Source organism: Silurus aristotelis, assembly GCF_946808225.1.
Source record: "Silurus aristotelis genome assembly, chromosome: 6".
In the NCBI taxonomy this organism is placed as follows: Eukaryota; Metazoa; Chordata; class Actinopteri; order Siluriformes; family Siluridae; genus Silurus; species Silurus aristotelis.
In genome coordinates, this window is record NC_139579.1 from 18304358 (window position 1) to 18330270 (window position 25913).

General features: G+C 38.4%; 2 protein-coding genes across 2 annotated transcripts; one reads left to right on the forward strand and one right to left on the reverse strand.

Annotated features, from left to right (window-relative positions):
• Nucleotides 1-4680, reverse strand: chmp3 (charged multivesicular body protein 3). Its single transcript, XM_083544194.1, has 6 exons — nucleotides 4523-4680; nucleotides 4073-4133; nucleotides 3742-3921; nucleotides 3524-3645; nucleotides 2773-2887; nucleotides 1-1735 (listed from the first exon to the last, which is right to left on the reverse strand). The coding sequence occupies exons 1-6, from the start codon at nucleotides 4565-4567 to the stop codon at nucleotides 1599-1601; spliced, it is 660 nt and encodes a 219-aa protein (XP_083400320.1). The 5' UTR covers nucleotides 4568-4680; the 3' UTR covers nucleotides 1-1598.
• An 8185-nt stretch (nucleotides 4681-12865) lies between these two features.
• On the forward strand, nucleotides 12866-25553 carry hspa4l (heat shock protein 4 like). Its single transcript, XM_083544197.1, has 19 exons — nucleotides 12866-13249; nucleotides 13901-13958; nucleotides 14044-14184; nucleotides 14671-14793; nucleotides 14892-14991; nucleotides 16144-16277; nucleotides 16408-16652; nucleotides 16806-16882; nucleotides 16961-17112; nucleotides 18645-18751; nucleotides 19494-19627; nucleotides 20072-20268; nucleotides 20376-20453; nucleotides 20555-20698; nucleotides 22545-22670; nucleotides 22853-22960; nucleotides 23216-23335; nucleotides 24131-24292; nucleotides 24639-25553. The coding sequence occupies exons 1-19, from the start codon at nucleotides 13143-13145 to the stop codon at nucleotides 24798-24800; spliced, it is 2475 nt and encodes an 824-aa protein (XP_083400323.1). The 5' UTR covers nucleotides 12866-13142; the 3' UTR covers nucleotides 24801-25553.
• The last annotated feature ends 360 nt before the right edge of the window (nucleotides 25554-25913 follow it).

Sequence of the window (25913 nt, forward strand, 5' to 3'; positions counted from 1 at the left end):
TTTGCTCATAAGTTTATTCTTATACAGCCCTGTTTACAAAACACATTTCTGTGTGCATTCTCCAGATATATAAATTTTTTTATAAGACTGAAATGAGGCTAACTGCTTTCTATGAAAATTGAAGCACTAATAATTAGTGAATGAATCTGAATTTGTATAAAAGATTTGCAGTCAGCTATAAGAAGATATATTTTGCTATATGCATCATAAATTGATGACATACCCTAATTTAAGACAAGGAACAAACATTTTGAAAGGCAGAATACTTAAACACAAATAGACAGCAGTAAGAGATAGGAGTCTCATGCTATAGGCTGACAATTTGACATATTTTTAATAGGGAGAGTTCTAAGAGATCCCACAGAATAGTATGCGCAGAAAAAGCCCCATATCTCTGATGCTGTATTTTAAATGAAGACCTAACGATCTCTGCTACACAAGGTCACATCACAAAAACATAGTAGTGTATTGAAGTGAACGTGACTTGTGATTTAACAAAGTGGTAACCCATTAAATTCCACATTAATGAATTTAAGGAAATCAAACAAAATTTCATTTTTGAGTTTGTCTCCCCCCCCCCCAAAAAAAAAAAAAGTTTGGCTATAAAGATTTATTTCAAGCATGGTGAAATAATTTAAACCAACATTGAGGAAAAGGAAGACGTTACAGTTACTGATAGTGTTTTTTCTAATAAACTCAAGTATTTTCAATGCACAGCAGTTCTTTTGTGAAACCATACTAGTCTAGAACATTTAGAAAACGTCTCAGACTTCTGGAATTCTTTTAACAACAATAATTTACGAGTGCAAACGTTCTCAACATTGGCTGGGGTTCAGCGTCTCTTTGTGAAAGCTGCACAGTTACCATAACAAGTCAGAACAAAGCATGGTTTTCATCAACCCAGCCTGCAGCCAGATCACAGAACCCTTTACATAACCAGGAGGAATTGACTTAATATCAAATTCAAATAAACACACTCAATATTTATATATTTTATACATAACTTACATACAAAAATGGCTTTTTTCTTTTTTTTAAGTTTTCTTAATTCAGTAAAACCACATTTCTTTTGACTGAACGGTTACACAGGGAAGAAGCATTCGCTTAGACACCAAATAAGGTTTGAGAGAGTACAGTGAAGATAAAGACAGGAGGATAGAGACCAACAAGATGACTGCAGTGTACAACCAATCCTTTGTCATGTTACACAGATCCAGGTGTTCACAGCATGGACTAACTTAACTCACTGTTTAAAGCAGAAATGACCGATATCTTATTTAAATAATGTTTTTTTTTTTTTTTTAATGAACAGACCGAAATGATCTACAAGCAGCCAAGAAAAAACCGCATGGAAAGGTTTCTAACTGCTGTTCATTTAAACCTTGCTGTTTAATTGTATAGACAAAGGAAGTTCTGGTGTATTTGCATTTCTTTTGGTCTCGTGTTGTGTGTAAAACTATTATACAGCCTGCCGATACCAATTCAGTCCTTATAAAGACATATAGAAGAAACAAGACATTCGAAGAATAAATTCGCTGTAATTGGGAGGAGACTTCTATCTATGCCTACAGAAGCTTAGTCAAAATAGCTTTAACATTTTAGCTCCTCAGTGCCGCTAGCCTGGACTGCATTTCCTCAATATCTTCCTCTTCGTCTTCTGAGGCTGCGGTAGCCCCGACTGGCTCTGGCTCAGGAAGAGCGTCTGTGACTTTGCTGGGAGCTTTTCCAAGAGCGCCTATTAGTACAAAATAAAAAAAAAACTTTATGCATCAGATATTGATGGATCACACGGCTTTTTATATGAAAGCACACTTTACTGTAGATCATGGTGGCTTATTAACATTACATACACACCAGAAACATGAGTACCTGAATTAAAACTTGTGTTATATTAAAACGAAACCATCTTTTATTAAATTTGATCATTTATATGATAACTTGTATAACAAATATACACTAATGTAATAATTATATAAACAATCATTTTATAGAAAAGAAAAAAAAAAAAAAAAAAAGCATAGTTTGCGTTTAAAAATCTGATTCTGCTTTTAGAATAAAACAGTCTATTAGACTGCAGGACCACTATAAAACTTGCCATTTAAAAGCACTATAACAATACAAGAACAAGTCTTACCAACTCTTTTAAGGTGGTATAAGAGATAAAAACAGAGCATTATATAAAAGCACAGCACCGTGAGTCTTAAATTAAATGAAAGGAGCAGAATGGATTATGGACAGTTTTGAGGAATTTTATAGCAGAGTGAAATCAAGGGCTGTTTCTGATAAACAGGGTTTTACAGGTTTAAACTCATCCATCACAGCATTAAGAACTTATTTTCAGCCCCAAAAAATTCTAACTGACTGACAGCAAAGCTCATCTGCATGTTATTGAGAGTGTGCAGAACAGCAAATAGCTTTGTGTGCACTTAATTCACAACAACTCATGCTACTGTCATGTTACCAAGCACCTTCACCGACACGGTTCTGCAGGTTTGCATGATACTGGTTGCATGATGCTTAAATGATTAGTACATTTGCCACTGGTAGCGTTTCATTGTCTAGCTTTGGAAGCACCCATGATCAAAAGTCAAGTCATGTCAAGTCACTACATAAGCTACATAACAAAAATCACAGAGCTAAGGACTAGTAAGTGTCCTCGCCACAAAAGCACTTAACAAAAGCTAAACTTCACATTAAATATTGTACCAAAATGAAGTTGCAGTGGCAAAATAAACACAGAGAAAAAACTGTGTGTAAAATTAAGCTCCTTACCGGCTGTGATCTCAAACAGGATCCTATCGACTTCCGCCTCTGCTGCTTCCTCCATTTCATCCTCATCTTCCATGCCCTCAAACGTGTCCTCCAGCATCTCCTCTATAATACCCGCCTACACAACATACACAAACGCAATGATGAAATCACATAAAACTCCTAATATCATGAAGGCAGTGTGTTCAAGTTATGTTTATCTTTCTATAGGCCCTAGAAGTGAAGTGATAGTCCTGTGGGTGTCAGTATAACGTTGCATCTGCTTATGGCTACACATTTTAAAAAAAACTGAAGGCAAAGTTAAAAATAAATAAAATGAATAAATAAAAAATAAAAATCCTACAGCAGCGTATAGAATGTGCCGTTATCAGTATCCGACTATCATATAACATTAAAGACACATATACTGGTAAAATGTGTTTTGTGTGTCAAAACATACTCAAAATGTGTGTGTGTGTGTGTGAACCACATAATAAGATTCTGTTTCTAAGGAGTTACATTAAGGTGTAATAATATTTTCCTAGAAGTTTTTACTATGAACCTTGTTGTTGTAAAGTGATGTTGTATGTATTATGAATTATAGGATTACAAAAATTTAAGAAGAAAATAATTAAGCTCATCATGTGGTTGGAAAAAACCCCAGACTTTAACTAGGCTATGGAAATGTAGGCTATTAAAAAATTTTTTTTTATAAAAACAAGCACAAACACACTCAAAAACACACTTTTCAACACATTTCTGGTGAATTTCAGACCTTCATCATCTCCTTTGAGAGTTCCCTCATGGTAGCCTGGATCTCAGGGATTTTTACCAGGTTCTGCATGGCCTTCATGACCTCTGTGCTCTTCTGCAATGCGCCGGCCATTCTTAACACAGCTGTCAGAACATACACCAAAATAAATATGTATCTATGATCAGTAAAAGGGTTTGGTATTCTGAATGTAGTGTAAGCAAGATGTAAGCCCTACTCACATAACTGATTCTTCATACTAAGTAGCACAGAGTTCATTTGGGCTTTGGAGGCATAAAGTTTGTTGACTGCCTTCTTTGAATGAATCATCTCTTTGGCAAGAATGATGCACACGTCCTTTTGTCCCTTTTTTGCTGCATCTTTGATGGATCGTTTCACTTTCTCCTCCTCCCGCTGAATATCTACGAAATTATAAAAAAAACTCACATCGAGCACACAGAAACTCCTTATTTTAAGCGACACCGTAACATCATACTATTACGCATAAGAAATAAAGACAAAAATTTAGATATTGTTTTACGATCTTTGGGACTTCTATGGGACAAAGCTCACCTCGGATTTGTCTGTCAATCACCCTTATTTCCTTCCGGATTTTCAGGGACCATTCATTAATCTGTAAAGAGAAGCAGGAATGATTATTTCTCAAACCAAGATAGATAGACAGCTCACTGTATTCCAGATGTCACCATATGTAGCATTATAACATGCCACTTAAAACTTGTATTGTACTGCACATTAAAAGTAAAAAAAAAAGAAAAATCCTGCATGTGGCACCTGTCAGTCAATAAGTCACGTGTAGAGATTAAAACAACAACAAGCATATGAAGTGATATCATTAATCACCCACAGTATATGTGATAAATAATGCGTTATGGTCATTCAACTACATAAAGTTAGCTAGGAACGTTAGCAAGCGAATCCTCCAGCCGTCTTATCTAACACTCCTTACTGATCTGTGGATTCCATCAAACAGCTTTCTGAACACCACAGTTAATCTCCTACCAGGTCTTTGGGCGGTTTCTCAGGTGTTTTTCCGAAAAGCCCCATTCTAAAAGTCTAGCTGGTTAGAGAGCTAAAGAGGATCAAAACAACACATTACAACTCTTCTTCCCCATTCCAAACTAACGACGTCGTCCGCATGACGTCACTTCCGCTGCACGTTTCCCAATTTGTCGTGCAGAATAAAAGCGTGCTGTCATGGCGCAGAGGGAGTGAGAGTTAAAAAATACTGTGTAGAGTTTAGCACACTTCCTTACGGAACACATCCAAGTCTACTCATTATGTCAGAGGTTCTCAAAGTGTGGGACACATGACAGGCGGGGTGCAATGAACGGCAACATTTATTAATCTTCATTCATAATTTTCCCTATTAAAAATAAAGTTCATACACTCAAAGTAAACATCAAACAATGAGGTCATTAATGCAATGCTTTAGTGTACAGAACACAACTACATTTCATTTTTTTATCTCAGATTTTTTTAAATAAAAAATATAGCAGATCACAAAAACCTTTATAGTTAGGAAAGGGGGGTTCCAATCATTTTCTATCCGATACCAAGATACTTTTAAGACAAATATCGTCAATATCGATACCGACACTTTTATGAAGTATGTTAAAAAAATGTTTTAATAAAGATCTCACTGTTAAAAAAATGTCCAGTTGAAATATTTGTACTTGTGCAGTGTAATATTCTGTCCCACATGAAATACTGTAATATCCTCATATCTGAAACAATCTGTATGGTATAAAGTAAAGCTCTCTAAAATCATTTAGCTAAAGAACTCTGCCTCAAGCCAGAAGACGGGGTCGTGTCTGTGTTACCACCTCTGCTCTGATCTGCTGTACTCCGTCATGCTCTATAGCAGGGGTCACCAACCTTTTTGAAACTGAGAGCTACTTCTTGTGTACCGATTAATGTGAAGGGCTACCAGTTTGATACACACTTCTGAAATAACAAATTTGCTCAATTTACCTTTAACTATATGTTATTATTAATAATTAATGATATTCATCTATATCTAGTCATCTATATTTAAATATGGTCCTTCTCAAATTCACACCAATGCAAGTGTGATTTAAAAAAGATTAGCAACAAAAAAGATTAGATGCAGCTCACTGGTAAGTGGCGCTATGGTGAGCTATTTCTGGAAAAGGCCCACGGGCACCATGTTGGTGACCCCATGCTCAATAGCAGGGGTCACCAACCTTTTTCAAACTGAGAGCTACTTTTTGGGTACAGATTAATGTGAAGGGCTACCAGTTTAATACACACAGTTTTCAGTTTGATCTGAAATAACATTTGCTCAATTTACCTGTTATTATATGTTATTATTAATAATCAATGATATTCATCTATGTGAAGACACGGATCATGTTAATGATTTCTCATAATAATTATCAACAATGATTTAACAAAGTAGGAAACAGCTACTTTTTAGAAAAGGCTCGCAGGCTACTCATGTGGTCCTTGCGGGCTACCTGGTGCCGGTGGGCACCATGTTGGTGACCCCTGCTATAGAGGGTTAGGGTTATGTTTTACTTTTACATGCTTTGTCATATTTGTGGTATTGCCACAGTGGCGTATTGTTTCTTGGCATGTAGCTGCATCATTGTTAACTGGTTCAGGATTATGCTTCTTTTGCTTTTACTGAATGAGCAAACACTGTTTTGGGGTATTAAAAACAATATGTATATACTATATGCTTATTAATATTGGATGATCCGCTGTGGCGCCCCCTAGTGTGATAAGCCGAAATAATAATAATAATAATAATAATAATAATAATAATAATAATAAAATATGCTTATTAATACAGTGTTATTAAAATATTCTAAACTCCAGTGGGATCAAAACGTATTTGAAAAACTCCAGTTTTAAAGCACAGAGCGGCCAAAACAAAATTACTACTTTTTAAGTTTAGCTAAAACAGAACAGTGAGAATATTTATAAAAGCTTTTACAATAGATAATAAGGTGGAATTACCGGAGCCCTTAAATCAGACATTGAGGCGACCACATTTCACTCACAACATTAAACGTTACCTGGAGAAACGTTACCTGACGTGTATTATTTTTTGTCTGAGACCGAGTGAGTACCCATGAGAGAAGCTGTGAAGACATATCGTAGTCTGAACGCCTACAACTACTTTAGAGGAAAAGTCGGAAACATTTAGGCATATACACTGTGGATGATGTTGATCTTGTGTTTGGTGATGGTTGGAGCAGACGTCAGAAACGTCAACTGTTTAGTTTGTTTCTATGGTAACTGGGGAGTTATTAGTACGAATTGCAGTTTGATTTATTACATGTTTCAGTGTTATTATTTTTTTGTAGCTGTATGGTCAGTTCTAAGTTTACAACAATCAATAATGTTTGACTGGTATTGAATGTACTAAAATGTATAAATAAAATATTATTTTAGAGATGTATAAATATCTGAGGTTATAGACTCTATAGTCTCTAGGGTACAGACTCACCCAAACACCTGTTACACCAGATTCTGTGACCATCGTATGTTGTGAACCTAGGTGGCGCTGTTGCAGAAATGCAGCTTAAAATAGATCATCTGGAGAAGATTTTTTTATTTATTTATTATGTTAACATTGTGTATGAAAGTGTGTGTGTGTCTTATATATATAGATATATTAATTAACAACAATAAGATTATTGTTATTCCAAATAGAGGAATTTGGAAAACATTTGAATTATTGTTATTCGGTAATAAAGTGCTAAAATACTGGAATTCGTTATGAATTGATTGGAACCCTGTGAATTGAGTTTAATGTTCTCCATATTCATTCTGGTGATACACAACTCTTTCTCTCATGTATTCTGACAAGTGAACTGTAACAGACTTACCGCAGGGTCATCATATCTGAAAAGGCACTAATACAGGTTATCAAATCTGTTACCTTCCTCTATTTCTGTCACGGATAGACCAATAGTCGGAAACGAGGGAAAGGTTCAACACTTTATTTGTCCGCATATACAAGGCAGACGCTTGAGGATAAGTATGAACCGGAGAGCGGGTATAATCCGTAATGCGGATAGGATCCGTAAAACGGGTATAATCCGGAATGCGGGTAGGATCCGTACTGCGGGTAGGATTCGTAATGCGGGTAGTCCAGGGATGATCGCCAATGTGAACCATTAAAGGCAATGGAAGTACGGGGAATACTACTGGTAGGAAGTCCGGTAGATCTCTCATGGCAACTAATAGATCCGACAGTGAATGAGATGAAATCGGGACCTTATTAAGGGGAAAGGTAATGGGGAACAGGTGTAGGTGATTTAGAGCAGGAAGAGGCTGAGTGAGATTTAGTGCCTTGGATGTAGGCGTGGCTGGTGGTTCCCTGACATTGACCCTCCGCCCCCCTCCAAACCCACCTTCTTTGGTTTGAGAAAAGATTTAAGGCGTCGCGACGCCCTCTGCGGCGGTCTTAGGCTTACCGATGCCCTCGGCGTAGGTCTGTGGCGGAGCGGTGCCCTCCACGGAGGTCTGCGCGACGATGCCCTCGGCTGGACTCTGGAGCGCGACGGGGCCCTTGGCGAGTGTCCGAGGCGTGACTGCAACCTCAGCAAGATTTTAAAGCGCGGGGGCGGAGCGGCCAATTTCACACGCAATTACTTTTATGTTCTTCATATCCACTCTGGTGATGTCTAACCCTCTCTGTATTATATCCTGAAAAATATTTGGGTTTCATGTCAACAGGAATGTTAACACTCACAACTATATTTTAATTATCTTCTAAACACTGATAAATCAGTTATAAATTTTCCATATTAGTATGCAGAGGAACTACTGGCAGAGGAGCCTCTGACATTTCCTAACAACACTGCAGAAGTAAATCAGTATCGAAGACAGATTGCAATGACCCTGCTAAATGAGACTGGTACTTTTGTTCAATTTTATGGTTTTAACTTATGTAATACATTATTCAAATGATTAACACATGCATGCAATTATTGACAAGTTTTATTGTTTTTAATCTTGACCAGATGACCTTACTGAGCTGTGCCACCATTGTGGGGAGAAGAGCAATGGGCAAAGAAAGACAGTGAGGAAAAAACATGAACAACCGTTATCATCTACTTGGGTAAAATGCTGTTAAAATAAGGCAGTTAATGACAGTGTTGTGATCATTCTGAATCCCTTTACATGGCATCTGTCTTAAAATAATATATGTGGATCCCAGCTCAGATTTTTCAGATATTCACCTTAAAATGTTTCCTTTGTTGTTACAGATTCAGTGTGACGTGAGTGTGTGTGTGACCATTTGTTTCATATGCAGTGTGTTCAGGAGCCCGATCCTATCAAGTCCTACAGCTGTGTGGCGTGCACATTTTAAGATTCTTTTCCGTTTCCCTGTTATTATTATTGTTAAATTATTTTAGTATTAAAGTTAGCAATAAAACAAATTAGTTGTATTTTTAATTTTTATGATAACCATAATTATTTAGCACAAATTAGAAATATAAAAAACTGTCATTGATTCATTACATGTATATTACACTATACAGTATTAAATGGGATTTATGTTTTACATTTGTGGTTACATTCATGAGACACATGAGGACACTTAGTAGGATTTAAATAATCAGACTGGTGTGTTAGACATTATCAACCACATAACAGTATGGTCATTATTTTAATGGCTTTGTGGAGAGCATTAAAGTCATTGCGTGTGAAATAGAGGGAGGGAACGGATATTGATAACCTGCGATAATGTCTTATCAAATTTGGTGAACCTGCTGTAAGTTTGTTTCTATTAACTTATTTTTCTTCTTCTTCTTTCGGCTTCTCCCATTAGGAGTTTGCCACAGCAAATCTGTTTCCATACCCCCTTGTCCTCTACATCTGCCATGTCTTTCCTCACTACATCTATAAACCTCCTTCTTGGTCTTCCTCTTTTTCCTCCTTCCTGGTGGCTCCATACTCAGCATTTTCCTACGGATATACCCCATGTCCCTCCTCTGCACATGTACAAACCATCTCAATCTCGCCTCTCTCACCTTGTCTCCAAAGCATCCTACATGCGCTGTCCCACTAATACACTAATTTCCAATCCTGTCCATCCTCGTCACTCCCAACGAAAACCTCAACATCTTCAGCTCTGCTACCTCCAGCTCCACCTCCTGTCTTTTATTTAACGCCACTGTCTCTAAACCATACAACATAGCATGTTTTACCACAGTCCTATAAACTTTCCCTTTCACTCTTGCAGATACTTTTTTATCACAAATCACTCCTGCTACTCTTCTCCACCCATTCCACCCTGCCCAATTTCCACTGGTACCCTGTTGACAAAAAATACCTGTGGCGGTTGTTGGTAACCGATCCGGTATGAATTTCTGATTCGTGAGCCGCATATTTGATTTGGCACGTTTTACGCTGGATGCCCTTCCTAACACAACCCTCCCCATTTATCCGTGTTTGGGACCGGCACTAATAGTGCACTGGATTGTGCAACCCTTCTGGCTGGGTCTGGAACTTCTCTAGATAATCTGTTTTAAGCTACATTTAAGCAACAGCACCCTCTAGGGTCACAACATACGATAGTCACCGAATCTGGTGTGAAGCCACTCTCGAAGGAGAGAGTTGCGCTTATCGCGGTTCTGCCCCCGCTCTCGCTGAGGCGGAGCGGTGCGGCAGTTCCTGGGGCTCGCAAATGGACCTTGCAAGAGAGTTTCGAGACGGGCTTGTCCCTTTCTCCAACGTCATCTGCTTGGTCCAGCACTTGCTCTCAGGCTCGGAAGCACGCCGTTCTGCGTTTTTTTTTCCCCCTGCGACAAGAGCATTAGCTCCATCCCTCTCTTATTTTTTTAAATGGGTTTATTGGGAGAGTTGGAGCATGTCATCCATCGCTTTGGAGCTAGGCTTGAGGCGCTATGGAGTTGGTGGCGGAGCTAGATCGGGTTTCCGAGGGATCTGACTGCGTGCATTCTGTGCGCTTTTGGCGCAGATTCTCTGCACACATTGCGCCATGCTCATTGTGCCGCGCACATTCTGCTCGCATTACTATGCAATCGCTCAACTCCTGGAGAGCACTCCTCTCCACCCCTTGAGCCGTTTTAGGGCGCTGTCCGTCTTCATGAGATTCTTCCCACCCTGGTGGGAAGCCAGCAGTTTTTGGTCATAGAACAGGAAATAAACACTCTCCTGAGGAAGAAGGCCATCGAGGATGTTCCCTCCATCAGAACGAGAGTCCGGGTTTTACAGCCGGTACTTCATAGTTCCCCAAAAAAGACGGAGAGTTGCGTTCTATCTTAGATCTATGTCAGCTGAACAGTTCTCTCATGAAACTCAGGTTCAAGATGCTGACCCTAAAGCAGGTCGTGCTTCAAATCAGATCCAAGGACTGGTTTGTCACAGTAGATCTAAAGGATGTGTACTTTAATGTATGCATCCTACCTTCTCACAGGAAGTTCCTGAGGTTCGCTTTCGGGTCTGAAGCTTACCAATACCGGGTTCTTCCGTTAGGCCTTGCCCTTTCACCCCGTACCTTTTCAAAATGTGTGGATGCGGCTCTGGTTCCCCTGAGGTCTCAGGGCATCTGCATCCTCAACTACATCGACGATTGGTTTATCCTAGCTCAATCAGAGCAGTTGGCAGTCCGGCATCAAGATGTCGTTCTCGCCCACATGAAGGCGTTGGGGTTTCGGCTGAACACGGGGAAGAGTGTGCTTTCTCCATTACAGAGAACCACCTATCTTTGTGTCATATGGGATATTAACTACTTTGCGTGCACAGCTTTCCCCTGCCCGCATTGTGGCCATCCTTACAGCCTTTAGGAAGGTCAGAGAAGGACAGCCTCTCACTGTCAAGCAGGTCCAGAAAATGCTAGGGCTTATGGCAGCTGCGTTCAGTGTAATTCCACTTGGCCTGCTGTACATGAGACCCGTTCAGTGGTGGCTCAGGACCAGTGGGTTCTCACGGAGGGGCAACCCCCTCTGCACCATCAAGGTCATGCGGCAATGCCTACGCGCCTTAGATGTTTGGAAACATCCCTGGTTCCTATCTCTAGGCTCCGTGCTGGGAGTCCCCGGTCGTCGCTCAACACCAACGATGAATGCATCCATCACGGGGTGGGGAGCGATCATGATTGGTCGCTCCGCCCAAGGTCTGTTCGAAGGGCCCCATCTATGCTGGCACATCAACTGCCTAGAGATGCTGGCCTTGCTTTTAGCACTGAACCATTTCCTCTCACACATCAGAGGTCACCATGTGTTGTTCCGTACTGACAATACTGCGGTGGTCTCCTACATCAACCATTAAGGTTTTTAATTAAAAAAAATTTCCGGCTCTGTCCCGTGCATGCACTAGACACCTAAGTCCTTGGAGACAGACTGATCAGTTGCTCGTCTGCTACGGCCCTCCCAAGACAGGCCTTACTGGTAATAAGCAGACTCTGAGCAGGTGGATTGTTGATGCCATCACATCATCTTATGAGTCCTCTGGTCTCCCCGCTCCCTTCGGGTTAAGAGCTGCCTCAAAAATCTTGGTCCTCTGGAATTCCTCTCCAAGACATATGTAACGCTGCAGGTTGGTCGACCCAGCGTCTCGTTCCCTCGGGAACTAGCACCAATCTTTTTCTTTTTCTTTTTCTTTCTTTTTATTTTCTTTAAGCATTCACACTATGGGTGAAATTCCCAGGAGTCCTGCCAATTAAGGAAATTCTCTTACCTGTCTGTAACCAATAATCAACTGTGATTAACATCTGATGATCTTGACCTTAATATCGATTTTATGCATTGTGATATTGCCACATGATTGGTAATTTCATAAATGTCCAGGTGTTCATGTTCTTTAAAACGGCTCAGAACAACTTTGCTACTTTGCATTATTATTATTATTATTATTATTATTATTATTATTTTTATTATTATTATTATTATGCAGGGCAGTGGTGGTTCAGTGGTTAAGGCTCTGGGTTTCTGATCTGTTAATTTTGGTGGTTCATGCCCTAGCACCGCCAAACGGGCCCTTGAGAAAGCCCCAAGGGTGCTGTATTATGACTGACCCCAGCTTCCTAATATGCTTTGATATGCCAGGAAAGAATTTCACCACAATTAAATGTATAATATTTATTGAGATATTTATGTAAACCAATAACAAAAAAGCATATATTGTGTATTATAATGACGAGGATGATGTTGGATGGCCCAGTGACACTTACAGCGTCTCTCATTGGTCACTCAGCTACCCCGGTGAGTTCTGATGACGTAGGTCGCTGGCCTGTCTTGCGAGGCTTCTAGATTTTTCCTCCTTATCTCGCCCATTGCACCAATCGGGCTGCTGCATTGCGTCCGCCATCCAATCAGAACGCACCGGGGGCGGTGCTTCATCCTATTCCTGTGCGCAGTGTTCGCGGTCCTGGGCATCAGTTGCAGCCTGGCCGATAGAATGCAGTAGTGGTGTGCTGGTTTGGGATTAACGCTTGGATCTAGCTTAGCTTTACCTGAACAGCTAGCGACTCTTACCTTGAATATTCATTTATATATATTTATAAATACGCACCGTAGATTAAGGCACGTAGTTTAGTTCAACTGTGGTAGGCTATTCTCGACTAAATTATATATATTGTAAAATTATAAGTGAGGAGACGAATTAAAGCTTGAATATGTCCGTAGTAGGTTTTGATGTAGGTTTTCAGAACTGTTACATCGCCGTTGCCCGGAGCGGCGGCATTGAAACCATTGCAAATGAATACAGTGACAGATGCACTCCGTAAGTACACGACTGCAGAACGATGCTGTAGTTTGTTACGCAGTGTTTTCTGATGGTCATGCGCCCAAATACACGGGCTTTCTGTTTGTCACTAGTCTACTGCTTGATACAGGTCACACCGGAGTGTATTTTCTATGCTAGAGCTAACTGGAATTGAATTGGAAACGAGATGAAATGTCTCCTTCACTGTAACCGAGCACAAGTGCAATGGGCCACCGCTACGCCCTGCCTGAGGTTAAACCTGAGCTAGCAAGAGGGTTTTTTAAAGCCCATTATTACATATGATTCATTATTCATTTTTATATTAAATTGCTTGTATTATTAAATGGTATTTAGGACAAAGCAGTCTATGTGCACACTCCATGTCTGGGGAAAGTGGTCTACTTTTGCATTGTTTAAGTGTACAGAACTAATTCTCATGTATTCAACAAGCTCCTGATAAAATATTAATTGTGTGGTTACCATTACCGCACTCGCAAAACACTACATTTGTGAAAAGCAGGTTAAAGGTGCTCTCTCTCAGGTCCTGACTTGTTGTCCTCAGAGGTTTTGTTGATCCTGACTATGCAGCGTCTCTTGGGTATTGGACGTCGATGATTGCAATGTCAATAATGTAAAAAAAAATCGTTTAATTTTTTTTTTTCTCCACAGGGCTTGTATTTCTTTGGCGTCTAAAAACAGAACCGTCGGAAATGCCGCAAAGAGTCAGGTAGAGAGGAATGACATGTTCCAGAATAAACCAGCCAAAATCTGGGAATTGCGACGTATTGAACATAATGCATTTCTTTTGACAGATGATAACAAACTTTAAGAACACTGTACATGGCTTTAAGAAGTTTCATGGTCGAGCGTTTGACGATCACTTTGTTAAAAGCGAAAAATCCAAGTTGCCTTACAGTCTTCACAAGCTTGCTAATGGCAGCACTGGAATAAAGGTAAGGTTTACATGTTCCACATCGGCTGCGCTTTGTCATTACTGCAAAGCTGAAACAGAAATGCAGAGAGTGCACTCATCTTTTTTTAGTGTTGGTGTATTTGTATTCAGTAAATATACAGTTGTCTGAATGGAGAAACCATGTGTGAAAATCTAAGTACACACTGCTTCCATAGGAATTTAGAAGCTAAGTAGGAGCCAGGCGCTGCTAATCAATTACCTTTGAATAACTGATGATCAGCAAGTGTGATCACCTCTATAAAAGATCAAGTTTTAGCAGTTTTGTAAAATAAATAATGACGCTGTAATATGCCGTGTGCTGTTGATCATCGTAGGCTGTATTTACTTTATTTTAAGACCTCTAAAGGGCCAGATAATTATAGAATTCACTTTCCTTTTCACATGACTATTGATTGTGTCTATATACATTTATGGTGTATCACTTCTGTATCAAGGTAGTAAAAAGGGTAAATGCCATTTTTTATAGGTCCGTTACTTGGATGAGGATAAGGTGTTCACCATTGAGCAGGTGACAGCTATGTTGCTCACTAAGCTAAAAGAGACTTCTGAGAGTGCACTAAAGAAACCAGTGGTGGACTGTGTGATTTCTGTAAGTGATATCAGATTTTTTCTCTCAGAGAAAACTGTCCATAATTTGTACAAAATTCTTTTAAAAGTTTTTGCTTAAAAATCTTTTTTTTTATGCAGGTACCTAGTTTCTTTACAGATGCAGAACGAAGATCAGTGATTGATGCCTCTCAGATTGCTGGCCTCAACTGCTTGAGACTGATCAATGACACAACAGCAGGTCTGTTGTGCAAGAAATGCATTTCAGTTTCGTCAGAGACTGACCTTAACAGAATGCATCCTAATGGCCAATGTACAAAATAATGTCAGCTACATATAAAACATGTTGCCAGATTTGGAAAAAAGGCATAATCTCTATTATGGCATTAATTCAATTCAATTCAGTTTTATTTGTATAGCGATTTTAACAATAGACATGATCCCAAAGCAGCTTTACAGAGATAAAAAGATTATAAAGTTGAAATGTATAAGTTTAATGCTTATAAGTTTGTTCCTTGTAGGTTTATCCCTAATGAGTCAGTGGTAACATTAGTAAGGGAAAACTCCTTGAGATACTAAGAGGATGAAACCTTGAGAGGAACCAGTCTCAAAAGGGAACCCCTTCTTATCCGGCGTCGCACTTAATGTCTATTGATTATAGATTTATTATTGTTAAGGTTTGCTGATCAGAACAACTGATGAAGGCCTGAATGCCAAACTGTTCATGTAAACTGCAGTCCTAAGCTATTGTAGCAAACTGTTTATATGAATTGTATTTCAAGTCTATTTTCATAGTTCTTGAGTTGCTTATAAACAGGGCGCAAGTAGGGACTCTGGCAAGACTAGTTATGGCAGCATAATTAAACAGAAGAGCCAGAATTTAACACAGACACGAGGGATCCCTGTGATAAGAGATGGCCTGCCACATCACTGGAAACAAATCTGACTAAATGCATGAAAGCTTCCCAGTTCACAAAAATCCCAGTTCACAAAAATGCTCTATATTAGTTATCCCTCATTACAAAGATATAGTAAGGATATGTGTTGCAAAGACAGTCATGAACACTATATGACATGTATATGGTTTTGATTATAAAACCAGGCCATTACAAAGTTTGGGTCACTTTGAGCATAACAACATCCAGACAGTCAAAAATGATTTTCAGCACCAAGGACAGCTCTGCTGTATCCTGCTCTCTCAGCAGGAACAGCGATGCTGTGCTTTCTCATCATTATATATTTAAATGAGACCGTGATTGTATTTTTGAAAAACTAATATCCCAGTACTTATATGTTGTTAATAGATAAATTAATAGATAAATACTTTATAAACACTTCATGAAATTACTTTCCTGTAATATTTCTCTTACGACTCATGGGACCTCTGTTACAGTTGCGTTAGCATATGGAATATACAAGCAAGACTTGCCAAACCCTGAAGAAAAGCCCCGTAATGTTGTGTTTGTGGACATTGGACACTCATCTTATCAAGTGTCAATTGTCTCATTCAACAAGGGGAAACTGAAGGTCAGTGACATTTAGCCCATTTTATGTGTTGTTTGTAACTATATTTTATAAGTGCTCTTTAGAATACATTTTATGCCCCAGCTAACTGTTTGCACAAACTCTCATAAGTTTGGTGTTTCCACTGCTGCAGGTGTTGGCCACAGCATTTGACCCATATTTAGGTGGGCGTAACTTTGATGAAGTACTTGTAGAGTATTTCTGCGAAGAGTTTAAAGGACGTTATAAGTTAAATGTGAAGGACAATCCTCGAGCCCTGTTGAGGCTCTACCAAGAGTGTGAAAAGCTGAAAAAACTCATGAGTGCCAGTTCTTCAGAGCTACCACTTAACATCGAGTGCTTCATGAATGACATTGATGTTTCAGGAAAGATGAATAGGTAATGTAATGCAAGATGAGTAGATTTATACAATATGACTAATCAGCTAAAGTTCTTGTAACAGGAGTTCTTGTTGTTCTTAATTCACATTTGTTTTTTCGAGTAAATGTTATTTCTGTATTTTTATATTCTGATGGTGTTCTGATTTGGCAGGGGTCAGTTTGAGGAGCTGTGTGCCCAGCTTTTGATGAGAGTGGAAGCACCAATTAAAGCTGTTATTGAACAATCAAGTGAGTAAAAATAACAAGTAAAACAACTGTGTTATTTGTTGTAGACATGTTTAATAAGAAACTGTTTTTTTGTGGCAGAGCTAAGCAGAGATGAGATCTATGCAGTTGAGGTTGTTGGTGGTGCTACTAGGATTCCAGCCATTAAAGAGAGAATCTCCAAGTTCTTCTCTAAGGACGTCAGTACCACCCTGAACGCAGATGAAGCAGTGGCACGAGGATGTGCGCTACAGGTAAGGAGTCAGTCAGCAGGTATAGCACACAACAGGTTGGGTATGGGTTGGGTATAGAGATGCACCGAATATTCGGCCACCAAAAATTTCGGCCGAAAATGGCCCAAAAGTGCATTTTCGGTTTGCGAAAGACTTTGATCACCGAAAAAACACGGCCGAAACAGTTTGCTGTGATGACGCAAACAGAAACCGCGCCCTGCACGTGCTTGTCGGTGTGGACGTATTTCAGTATATCTGAGAAAGACCCACGGATAGCGATTTACAAAACATTTAATGCCGAAATTTCAAGAGGGGGTGCGTCTGCAAAGACTTTCTCCACGTCGGGTTTAATTTATCACCTGAAATCCAAACATCCGATTGCTATGCTGAATATGAGAGGAACGCAGCACAGAAAAGCAAAACCCCTCCGAGCATGCGCACTTCGTCTGCGGCGGACGTTTTTGAAAAGGCAGGAAGTTTCCCCAGTGATAGTGTTGTATTGTTGTATCTATAAAAAGTTGCAGTTGTTCTGAATGCACTTTGTTTTTATGCAAGAACATATTTAATTTTACAACCTTTCAGCAGGCCAGAGGGCCTGCACATTATTATTTAATGTACACATGAGTGCATTTAAGTTAAACATTTAAGTTTGAATTTAAATTTATTTTATCCTGTGCATTGTTGCAATGTGCTATAAATAAATATTTTCATAATTTGTAATTGATTTATTCTTTGAAACAAAAATTTAAATGCCTTGATTTTAGTAAGGTTAGTACACAGTCATAGCCATAAATGCAATGGTAATAATAATTGGCATAATTTCTTTCGGTGTTTTGGTTTTCGATTTTCGGCCTTGCTTTCCTCTTTTTCAGTTTTCGGTTTCGGCCAAGAATTTTCATTTCAGTGCATCCCTAGTTGGGTATGGGTTTTTCCTGTTTTTAATAAAACAAGTGTAGCATCCCACAGATAAGGGTGTTAGGTAGGAGCTGTCCAAATGGGAAAAGATATATTTAATTAATAAGAAAAAAAAGTTCTGGGGGAAAATGTAATAAATGTAGAGCACATAGGCTACTTTGCACAAAGGTTAGGCAATGCGCAACTGGTAATGTGACCAGCAAACATAAATTAAATAGTAATCAAGACAAACTGATGGAGGATTTGCTTTGTGACAGACCCAATAGTGGAGCGAGAAGATTTAAATAGGTGCTGAGGTAGAGGACCTATTGGAGTTGTAGTCTTCAACAACTGGAGTTAAGAAAGTGGTTGTGAAAATGTCCAGCACATACACTGCCATTAGGTTTTGAAGATTAATAACAAAACCTATAATTAAAAAAGAAATTACTTTTAGATGATGTGTGGATATTTTTGCCTTTCCATAGACATTTCTCATAATATCATACCATGTAAAACAATATGAAGAAATCTTAGTCTGAACCATATAAAATGTATTGATGTGTTCATTAAGCAAAAGTATTGTGTGTGTGTGTGTGTGTGTGTGTGTGTGTGTGTGTGTGTGTGTGTGTGTGTGTGTGTGTGTGTGTGTGTGTGTGCAGTGTGCAATCTTGTCTCCAGCCTTTAAGGTCCGTGAGTTTACTATCACTGATGTGGTTCCCTTCCCAATCACTCTACGCTGGAAGTCTTCCACAGATGAGGGTGTTGGGTAACAGCTGTCCAAATTGGAAAATATATATTTGATCAATAAACAAAAGATTTCTGGGGAAAAATGTCGTTAATATAGAGCACATAGGCTACTTAATGCAATTGATGGTTATTCTTTTGTTTATAATTTTTCCTGTAGTGCTCGATAGTAGCAAAGTAACCCTAAATTCATTGATTATCAATCATTTGGACCAGTAGTTGTGGGGAAAAAAGAGAACAGTTTTTGAAGATAATTAAATGATGTTCTGTTCTGACATCAGTGATTGCTGGTCCTGATATGAGATAAGAAGGCTAATATTTAATTTATCAATAGGAGAAACTTTTAGGCTTGAGCAATGCACCATATTACATGAAGTATTTCAGGGCTGTACTGCTATACTGCTACAGTCCAAATACCAAAGTGGTTTTCTTCAAATGCCAGATTAGAGAGGAAAGTTTCATCCCTATTGTTCAAATCAAAACGTATTTAATATGCAGGTTTGTCTTTTTTTTTGCATAATTTGTACATGATTTTACATGGTGTACATTTCCCTGTTTCTCTTCTAAAGACATTTACATCCTCCACTTTATTTTACCTTCTGCACATGAGTCACTGCTCACACTCATGATATGTCATAGGAATTAAACTATATATGACTAACATGTAAGTTGAATAGACAGCAATGTTAATCGTTTAACAGTGTAAACGCCCCAAGCCCTACCACTGTCCTACTTATTTATTTCTTGCAATTCTCTTTTCATAGTGAATGTGAAGTGTACAGCAAGAACCATGCAGCACCTTTCTCCAAAGTCATCACTTTCCACAAGAAAGAGCCCTTTGATCTGCAAGCGTTTTACAGTACTTCGCAAGATTTGCCGTTTCCTGACACCGCAATAGGTGGGATGTGTTATGAAGCTTACTGCAAAGGCAGGATTTCTTTGCTATGATCTGAATCCTGGAATGGATATTTTTCCATTCCAGGATTTTCATCCTATTTTTAACAGGATGAAAATCCTGGAATGGAAAAATATCCATTCCAGGATTCAGATCATAGCTGGTAAACTTGGTTCTCATTTGACATTTAAATCACAAGTACTAATGATGATGTTTCCTAGTTAATTCTAAGCTAAAACGGCTATATTCAGACCAATGGAGTCCCAGTATCAGAGGAAAAGCATTTCCTGTCTTGGTTTCTCCTTGTTTTTCAATAACACTGCATACAGGCTTTTCTGGGTCCATCATATTTGTCACCTATTTGATTTATACCTGCTTTTTTTTTTTAATGAATAATCACAAATGAAGCCAGCACAGGACCTGAAATTATTTCAGTTTCTTTTCTAGGCCGTTTTATTATACAGAATGTTGTTCCTCAGTCTGATGGAGAGAGTTCAAAGGTCAAGGTGAAAGTGCGCGTCAATGTGCATGGTATCTTCAGTGTGTCCAGCGCCTCTCTGATCGAGAAACAGAAAGGTGAACCGGAGGATGTGCAGATGGAGATGGAGCCCACAGTTCAGAATGAGAGCAGGCAAGAAGAGCAGGTAAAGCATCTTGCTTCACATCAAAAAATACCAGAACTGAGTTGTAAATAGAATTTTTTTGAGTGTGTGTGTGTGTGTGTGTGTGTGTGTGTGTGTGTGTGTTTTAGACTAAAATGCAAGTTGACCAAGACGGTCAAAGTGAGCAGCTCAGCGAAGAGGGAAAAGCACAGGGATTGAATACTAAGGTACTTCTGAATACAATGCTTTTTGACACACCATGTTATATAAAGGTCGGTGTTTCTGTATGGTGGTTGTTCATGTGTTAATACTCTCTACTTGTATAAAGGATGGTGCATCTCCTGAAAAGCAAGAGCAGGGTGCAGGGTCGAGCAAACCCAAAACAAAGGCGAAGAGTTTTGAATTGCCCATCTTCACCTGCACTGTCAGGCAACTGGACCGAGAGCTACTGAGCAACTTTACTGTAGAGGAAGTAAGTTGAGTTTGATTCAGTTATGTGATTGATCTGATCTAAAAACATATAACATGGAACTGCACAATAGGTTTTATTGTTTTTACAAATCGATATTTTGAGTTGGTGGAGTACTTTTGAGCATTTAGAGTATAAATATTAATATATCAGTGGAATAACATTTCGCTCATATAAAAAAAAAAAAGCACAATGAAATTTCTGAAAATACTTATGTCTTGTATGTGTCTCTGGCAGATGTACTTGCATGCTCATTTTTTGTACAATGTTAGAACTACTGTATATACACCGTATGGAAAACATGTTTGGGGACACCTGAACATGCATTCTGATCATCCCATTCCATATTCAGTCGTCGTTTTTCTCCAGAGAAAATAGGGACGTTGTTCAACTAGATTTTGGAGTGTGCTTGTTGCAGATTTGTGCTCATTAATCCACAAAGGTTTTGGTAAAGTCAGGTACCAAATAGGGGTGTAAGAAAATATCGATACATATGAGTAACGCAATATTTAGTTTGCCGATACTGTATCAATTCTCAAAAACAAATGAACAAAAAAGAAATCATACAAAATTCATGGCAGTTGTTTCGTTTATATCCCGACCGGTAGCCAGATAGCCGTCCTCTTATGTCTGAACTTAAACAGTGACAGGAAGTACTGGCTTCAATACCCACTTGTTTTCTGGTGAAAACGATTATGGGTATAACTTCCGCAGGAACGGCAATATGTTTAGTTTATGTTCGAGTTGTTTTTTTTTTTCGGGGATTATGTTAAAATAGCATTAAAAAAGCTCAGGAAAAATATGTGATATTCGTGGTTGCATTTAAAACCAGACTAAGTTTAATTTGTGGCTTAAAGAGCAGTGCTATACGCACAAACCTAAAGCGGACTTTTTAGAAGAAATAAAAGTCTTCATACTCTTTATTTTCTGGCCTCTCTAGCACTGTAGCTTTTAGATGCAAAACACTAGTTAGCGCTCAGTTCATGTTTCTAATACTAGCCTCATACTAGTGGTAATACTAATAATATAATACAATCATTATTATCATCATCAATTGCACATCAACTTAGGTGTCTTTAACAAATATGTGCACGTTTAAAAAATGCCCATGGTAGGTACAGTGATACTCGTTGTGTTCATGTATTGCGAAACCCTCGATGCCACTGAAGGGAAACCTGGCACAGGTTTCATGGTATGGGTAAATTTAAAGGTTTTGGGTTAGCAGTGTCATTTTAGATGTAATTTTCAGAGATGTGAAAATGCAGATCCCACTTTACTCTGGTTTAATACATTTTATTTGATAAGGTTTGCAAATGGTGGTGTGTTTTTAATGACGGCTTTCCCACAATTATATCCTATTTCTTTAATAAGAAATATGCCAATATATCGCCTTGCTTTACTGCATCATAATGTATCTTAACATATCGTATCGCAGCCCCTGTATTATGGCATGTATCATATTAGCCAAATTCCTGCCGCTACATAGCCCTAGTACTGATGTAGGGTGAGGAGACTTGGGGTGCAGCCAGTCTTCCAAATCATCCAAAAGGTGTCCAGCAGAGTTCAGGTCAGAGCTTGTTAGCAGGCTACTCATGATCTTTCATTTCAAACCATTGAAACCATATCTTAATGAAGCTGGCTTTGTGCACAGGGCCACTATTATACTGGAACAGGTTTGGGTCTCAAGTGAAGGTAAAATGTAACTCTAGTGTAACACTCTATACAATTGCATGCTTTCGATTTTGTGGTAACAAAGAACCCCAAATGGTTTGAAAAGTCAAGTGTCCATATGTTGTTTGTTATAGTCACTTATAGGAAAACTTATAGTTCTCTCTGTTTACCATTTCAGCGGAAAATGATAGTTCAGGATAAATTGGAGAAGGAGAGGAACGATGCCAAGAATGCTGTGGAGGAGTATGTGTATGACCTGCGAGACAAGCTGTGTGGCATCTATGAAAAGTACATCACCGAAGAAGTGAGTAAATCGGCTCTTTATTCATTAATCGGCGTGTCTAATTAAACACTAATCTGCCTTCTCTGGGTGTAATGCGTTTGCATATTTTACCAAATAAATGTAATCATGAACACACTTGTGAATGAATATAAGGCTAAAGCAAAAATGATGTGTTATGTCTGTGGCTTTTGGGGGGGGTGCAGGACAGCAACAGACTCACTCTAGTGCTTGAAGATACAGAGAACTGGCTGTATGAGGAAGGAGAAGACCAGTTAAAAGAGATCTATCTGGATAAACTGACTGAACTCAAAGTAGGTATTCGACCTGCATAGGCTTTAAAAAAATAGATTGATTTAATTGTATGACGCTCTTTTGTTTTAGATTTAGTTATATTATATTTGTGGTTTCATTAAGTGAATATGTGGCAATTGACAGAATGGTAAATTAATCTCCAGTTTACAGAGCAATGAATTCTTATTTTGTTGTTGTAGCTTCAAAACTGAATATTTAGACTTACTTTTTGTGAAATACATTGGTTATATTTATATATCTGATCTTGTGTACAGAGGTTTGGTGAGCCTATTGAAGAGCGCTACCGAGAGCAGGAGGAAAGGCCACAAGCATTTGATGAGCTAGGCAAGAAAATCCAGCTGTACTTGAAGGTTCTGGAAGCATATAAGCAAAAGGTAAAGGGCCGTCCTTAGGCTTGTGCTAAGGTGTTTAGATACTGCTGAAATAATTGGCACGTAACTTGAATGCACACAGTTTTTCAGGAATCTTGCTAAATATTAAATGTTTCAATTTATACTGGTCATATTTGTATTATTAGCCAAAATACTGTAGCAGCACCCCTTTGTATGTGTCCAAAGTTATGACTGGAGGTGTATGAAATTTTGTCAAAGGACTTTTGCTCCTGAATATAATAGTGAATGAGCTGTTATGGTAGTATTCTTCTGGGAGAAGTTTACCATCTTTCTTTAAAGCATTTTATAATAGATTTTCTAAAGATCACTACACTGCTGGAACTGGCCTAATTACTTTTACACTGCTAATCATTATAATTATCCATAGCCTGTGAAGTCTTCTTCAGGTTATGTTCCCTGTAGAACTATGAGCACCCCCTTATTATTTTTGTGTTTTTATTTAAGTATAACAAGCAACTATAAGGTACAGAAATTTCAAAATCAAAGGAAGATAGGTCATTTTGACTGTCTTTTGTTGCCCATGCTTAATGTTTACTATTTTTTTGTAATAGATTTATAGAGTTTATTTATTATTTTGTCCTGTGTCTGGGATTGTTATTGTATATTAGTCTTATAACTTTTAACACTTTTTACATAAGAATAAACTTAGAAATATTTTAAGAGGTTAAACAGAAGTCTGAAACCAATAAAACTAATTCTAGATTAGCTTTTATCACTGTGGACGATGAAATGTCCGTGAAACGTGTGTTAGACAGTGGTGTATGTTTTGACTGTTAGGATGAGCGTTACCAACACTTGAGCGTTGAGGAGATGAGCAGTGTGGAGAAGAGTGTGAATGAGGCCATGAGCTGGATGAACAGTAAGATGCTCGCTCAGAGCAAACTCAGCATCACCCAGGATCCTGCAGTGAAAGTAGCAGAGATCATACAGAAGTTTCAGGTTAGTGAAACTGTATTAATAGCGAAAAATTTAATCATGTACGTTTAAGGCATACACTTTAATCCAGAGTGATTTACAGTATAATCATGTTGACATGAGCCAAGTATGATCCTCTAAACAAATGTAGTCATACATTCACAGCATTTGGCAGACACCCTTATATAGAGCAACTTACATTTATCTCATTCATACAACTGTGCAGATAAGGGCCTTGCTCAGGGCCCAAGAATGGCAGTTTGGTGTGGTGATTTGAACATGAACTTTGGATCCAATGTCTAATGCCTTACCACTAAGCCACCAACTCTTGCCATAGACATAGTACTCTGCATCTCTTCTTTATCTACAGGACCTGGAGGACATTTGCAGTCCTTTGGTGAACCGTCCCAAACCCAATGTTGAGGAGCCAGCAGAGGAGAACAGAGCACACAATGGTCCTGCAGGAGGACATGGGGTTGATGGCAAGAGCAACCAGCAGACTAAGAACCATGGAGAGATGGAAGTGAACTGAACTGCTTTATCTAGCCTTTCTCTCATTCTCACAGAAGATTCCATCAGTCCCGTGCAACAAACTTCTCACCTGTAGCCAGTACCAGTCTCTCTTTGTCCACAACTCTGCCGGTTGTAGTTTGCACCTCTGCTTGTTAAAGTCTGATTGCTGGTTTGGTTTTCTGTTTTTCTGTATTTATTACATTTTGGATTAAGTTTATCATTTAAATGTTAGGGCTATGAATAAAAGTAAGTCCCGGGTGAGATGTCCATCAATAGACCAGGATACATTAGTTGTAGCTCGACACAAAAAAAAAATGCTGCCTCTCAAGAACAAAAATATGTTAAGACAATACAATCGCTGGATTCAAATCAATCCCAAGAGGTCAATTTTATTGCACAGCAGCATGTTTGGAGAACATGTAAATTGCTACTTGATCATTTTTAAGGTTAAAAAAACTTGAGCAAATATATATATATGCAATGAGATACATATATATATATATATAGAGAGAGAGTATATATTTCTATATGAAATTCAAAGGTGTGTTGTTTGGGATTTGTAAATATTGTATTAGTCATTTTGATTTATGAATCAATATAAGGGTACATATGGGGTCCCTGTGCTGAAACGGCAATGCTTCCAGCTCTAAGCTGTTACTTAGAAGTAGAACATGAAAAGCTCTTTATTCAAGTTAACTTTACTTATCCATTTCCCAATATTAAGTCTTGAGATTTGATGGTGACATCTAATAAAATCATCTTTATGATCAAAGTCTGTTGGCTTGTGTAAAGATGTGTTGTGTATTTAAATCTTTCAGACAAAATGAACAGAAAGAATATGGTTATTTTCCCTCGTTTAAGTGTTGCACAGTAAATATTTTATCATTCAGATGAAAAGCATGAAAACCATTCATTAAAAAAGTTGTCAAGAAATAGATTACATGCTGATGTCCACATTTGATGCCAATCTAAATGTGCATTTTAAATAAATAGATATGAACAAAGTTACTGTAATAAGTATCTATATAGATGCGATGTTTGTAATCATGTTATTTTGTAAAATAGAGTTAAAAATATATATTTATTTTATTATATATAAAATACACAAAGGAAATATATGCTTTTTTTTCCA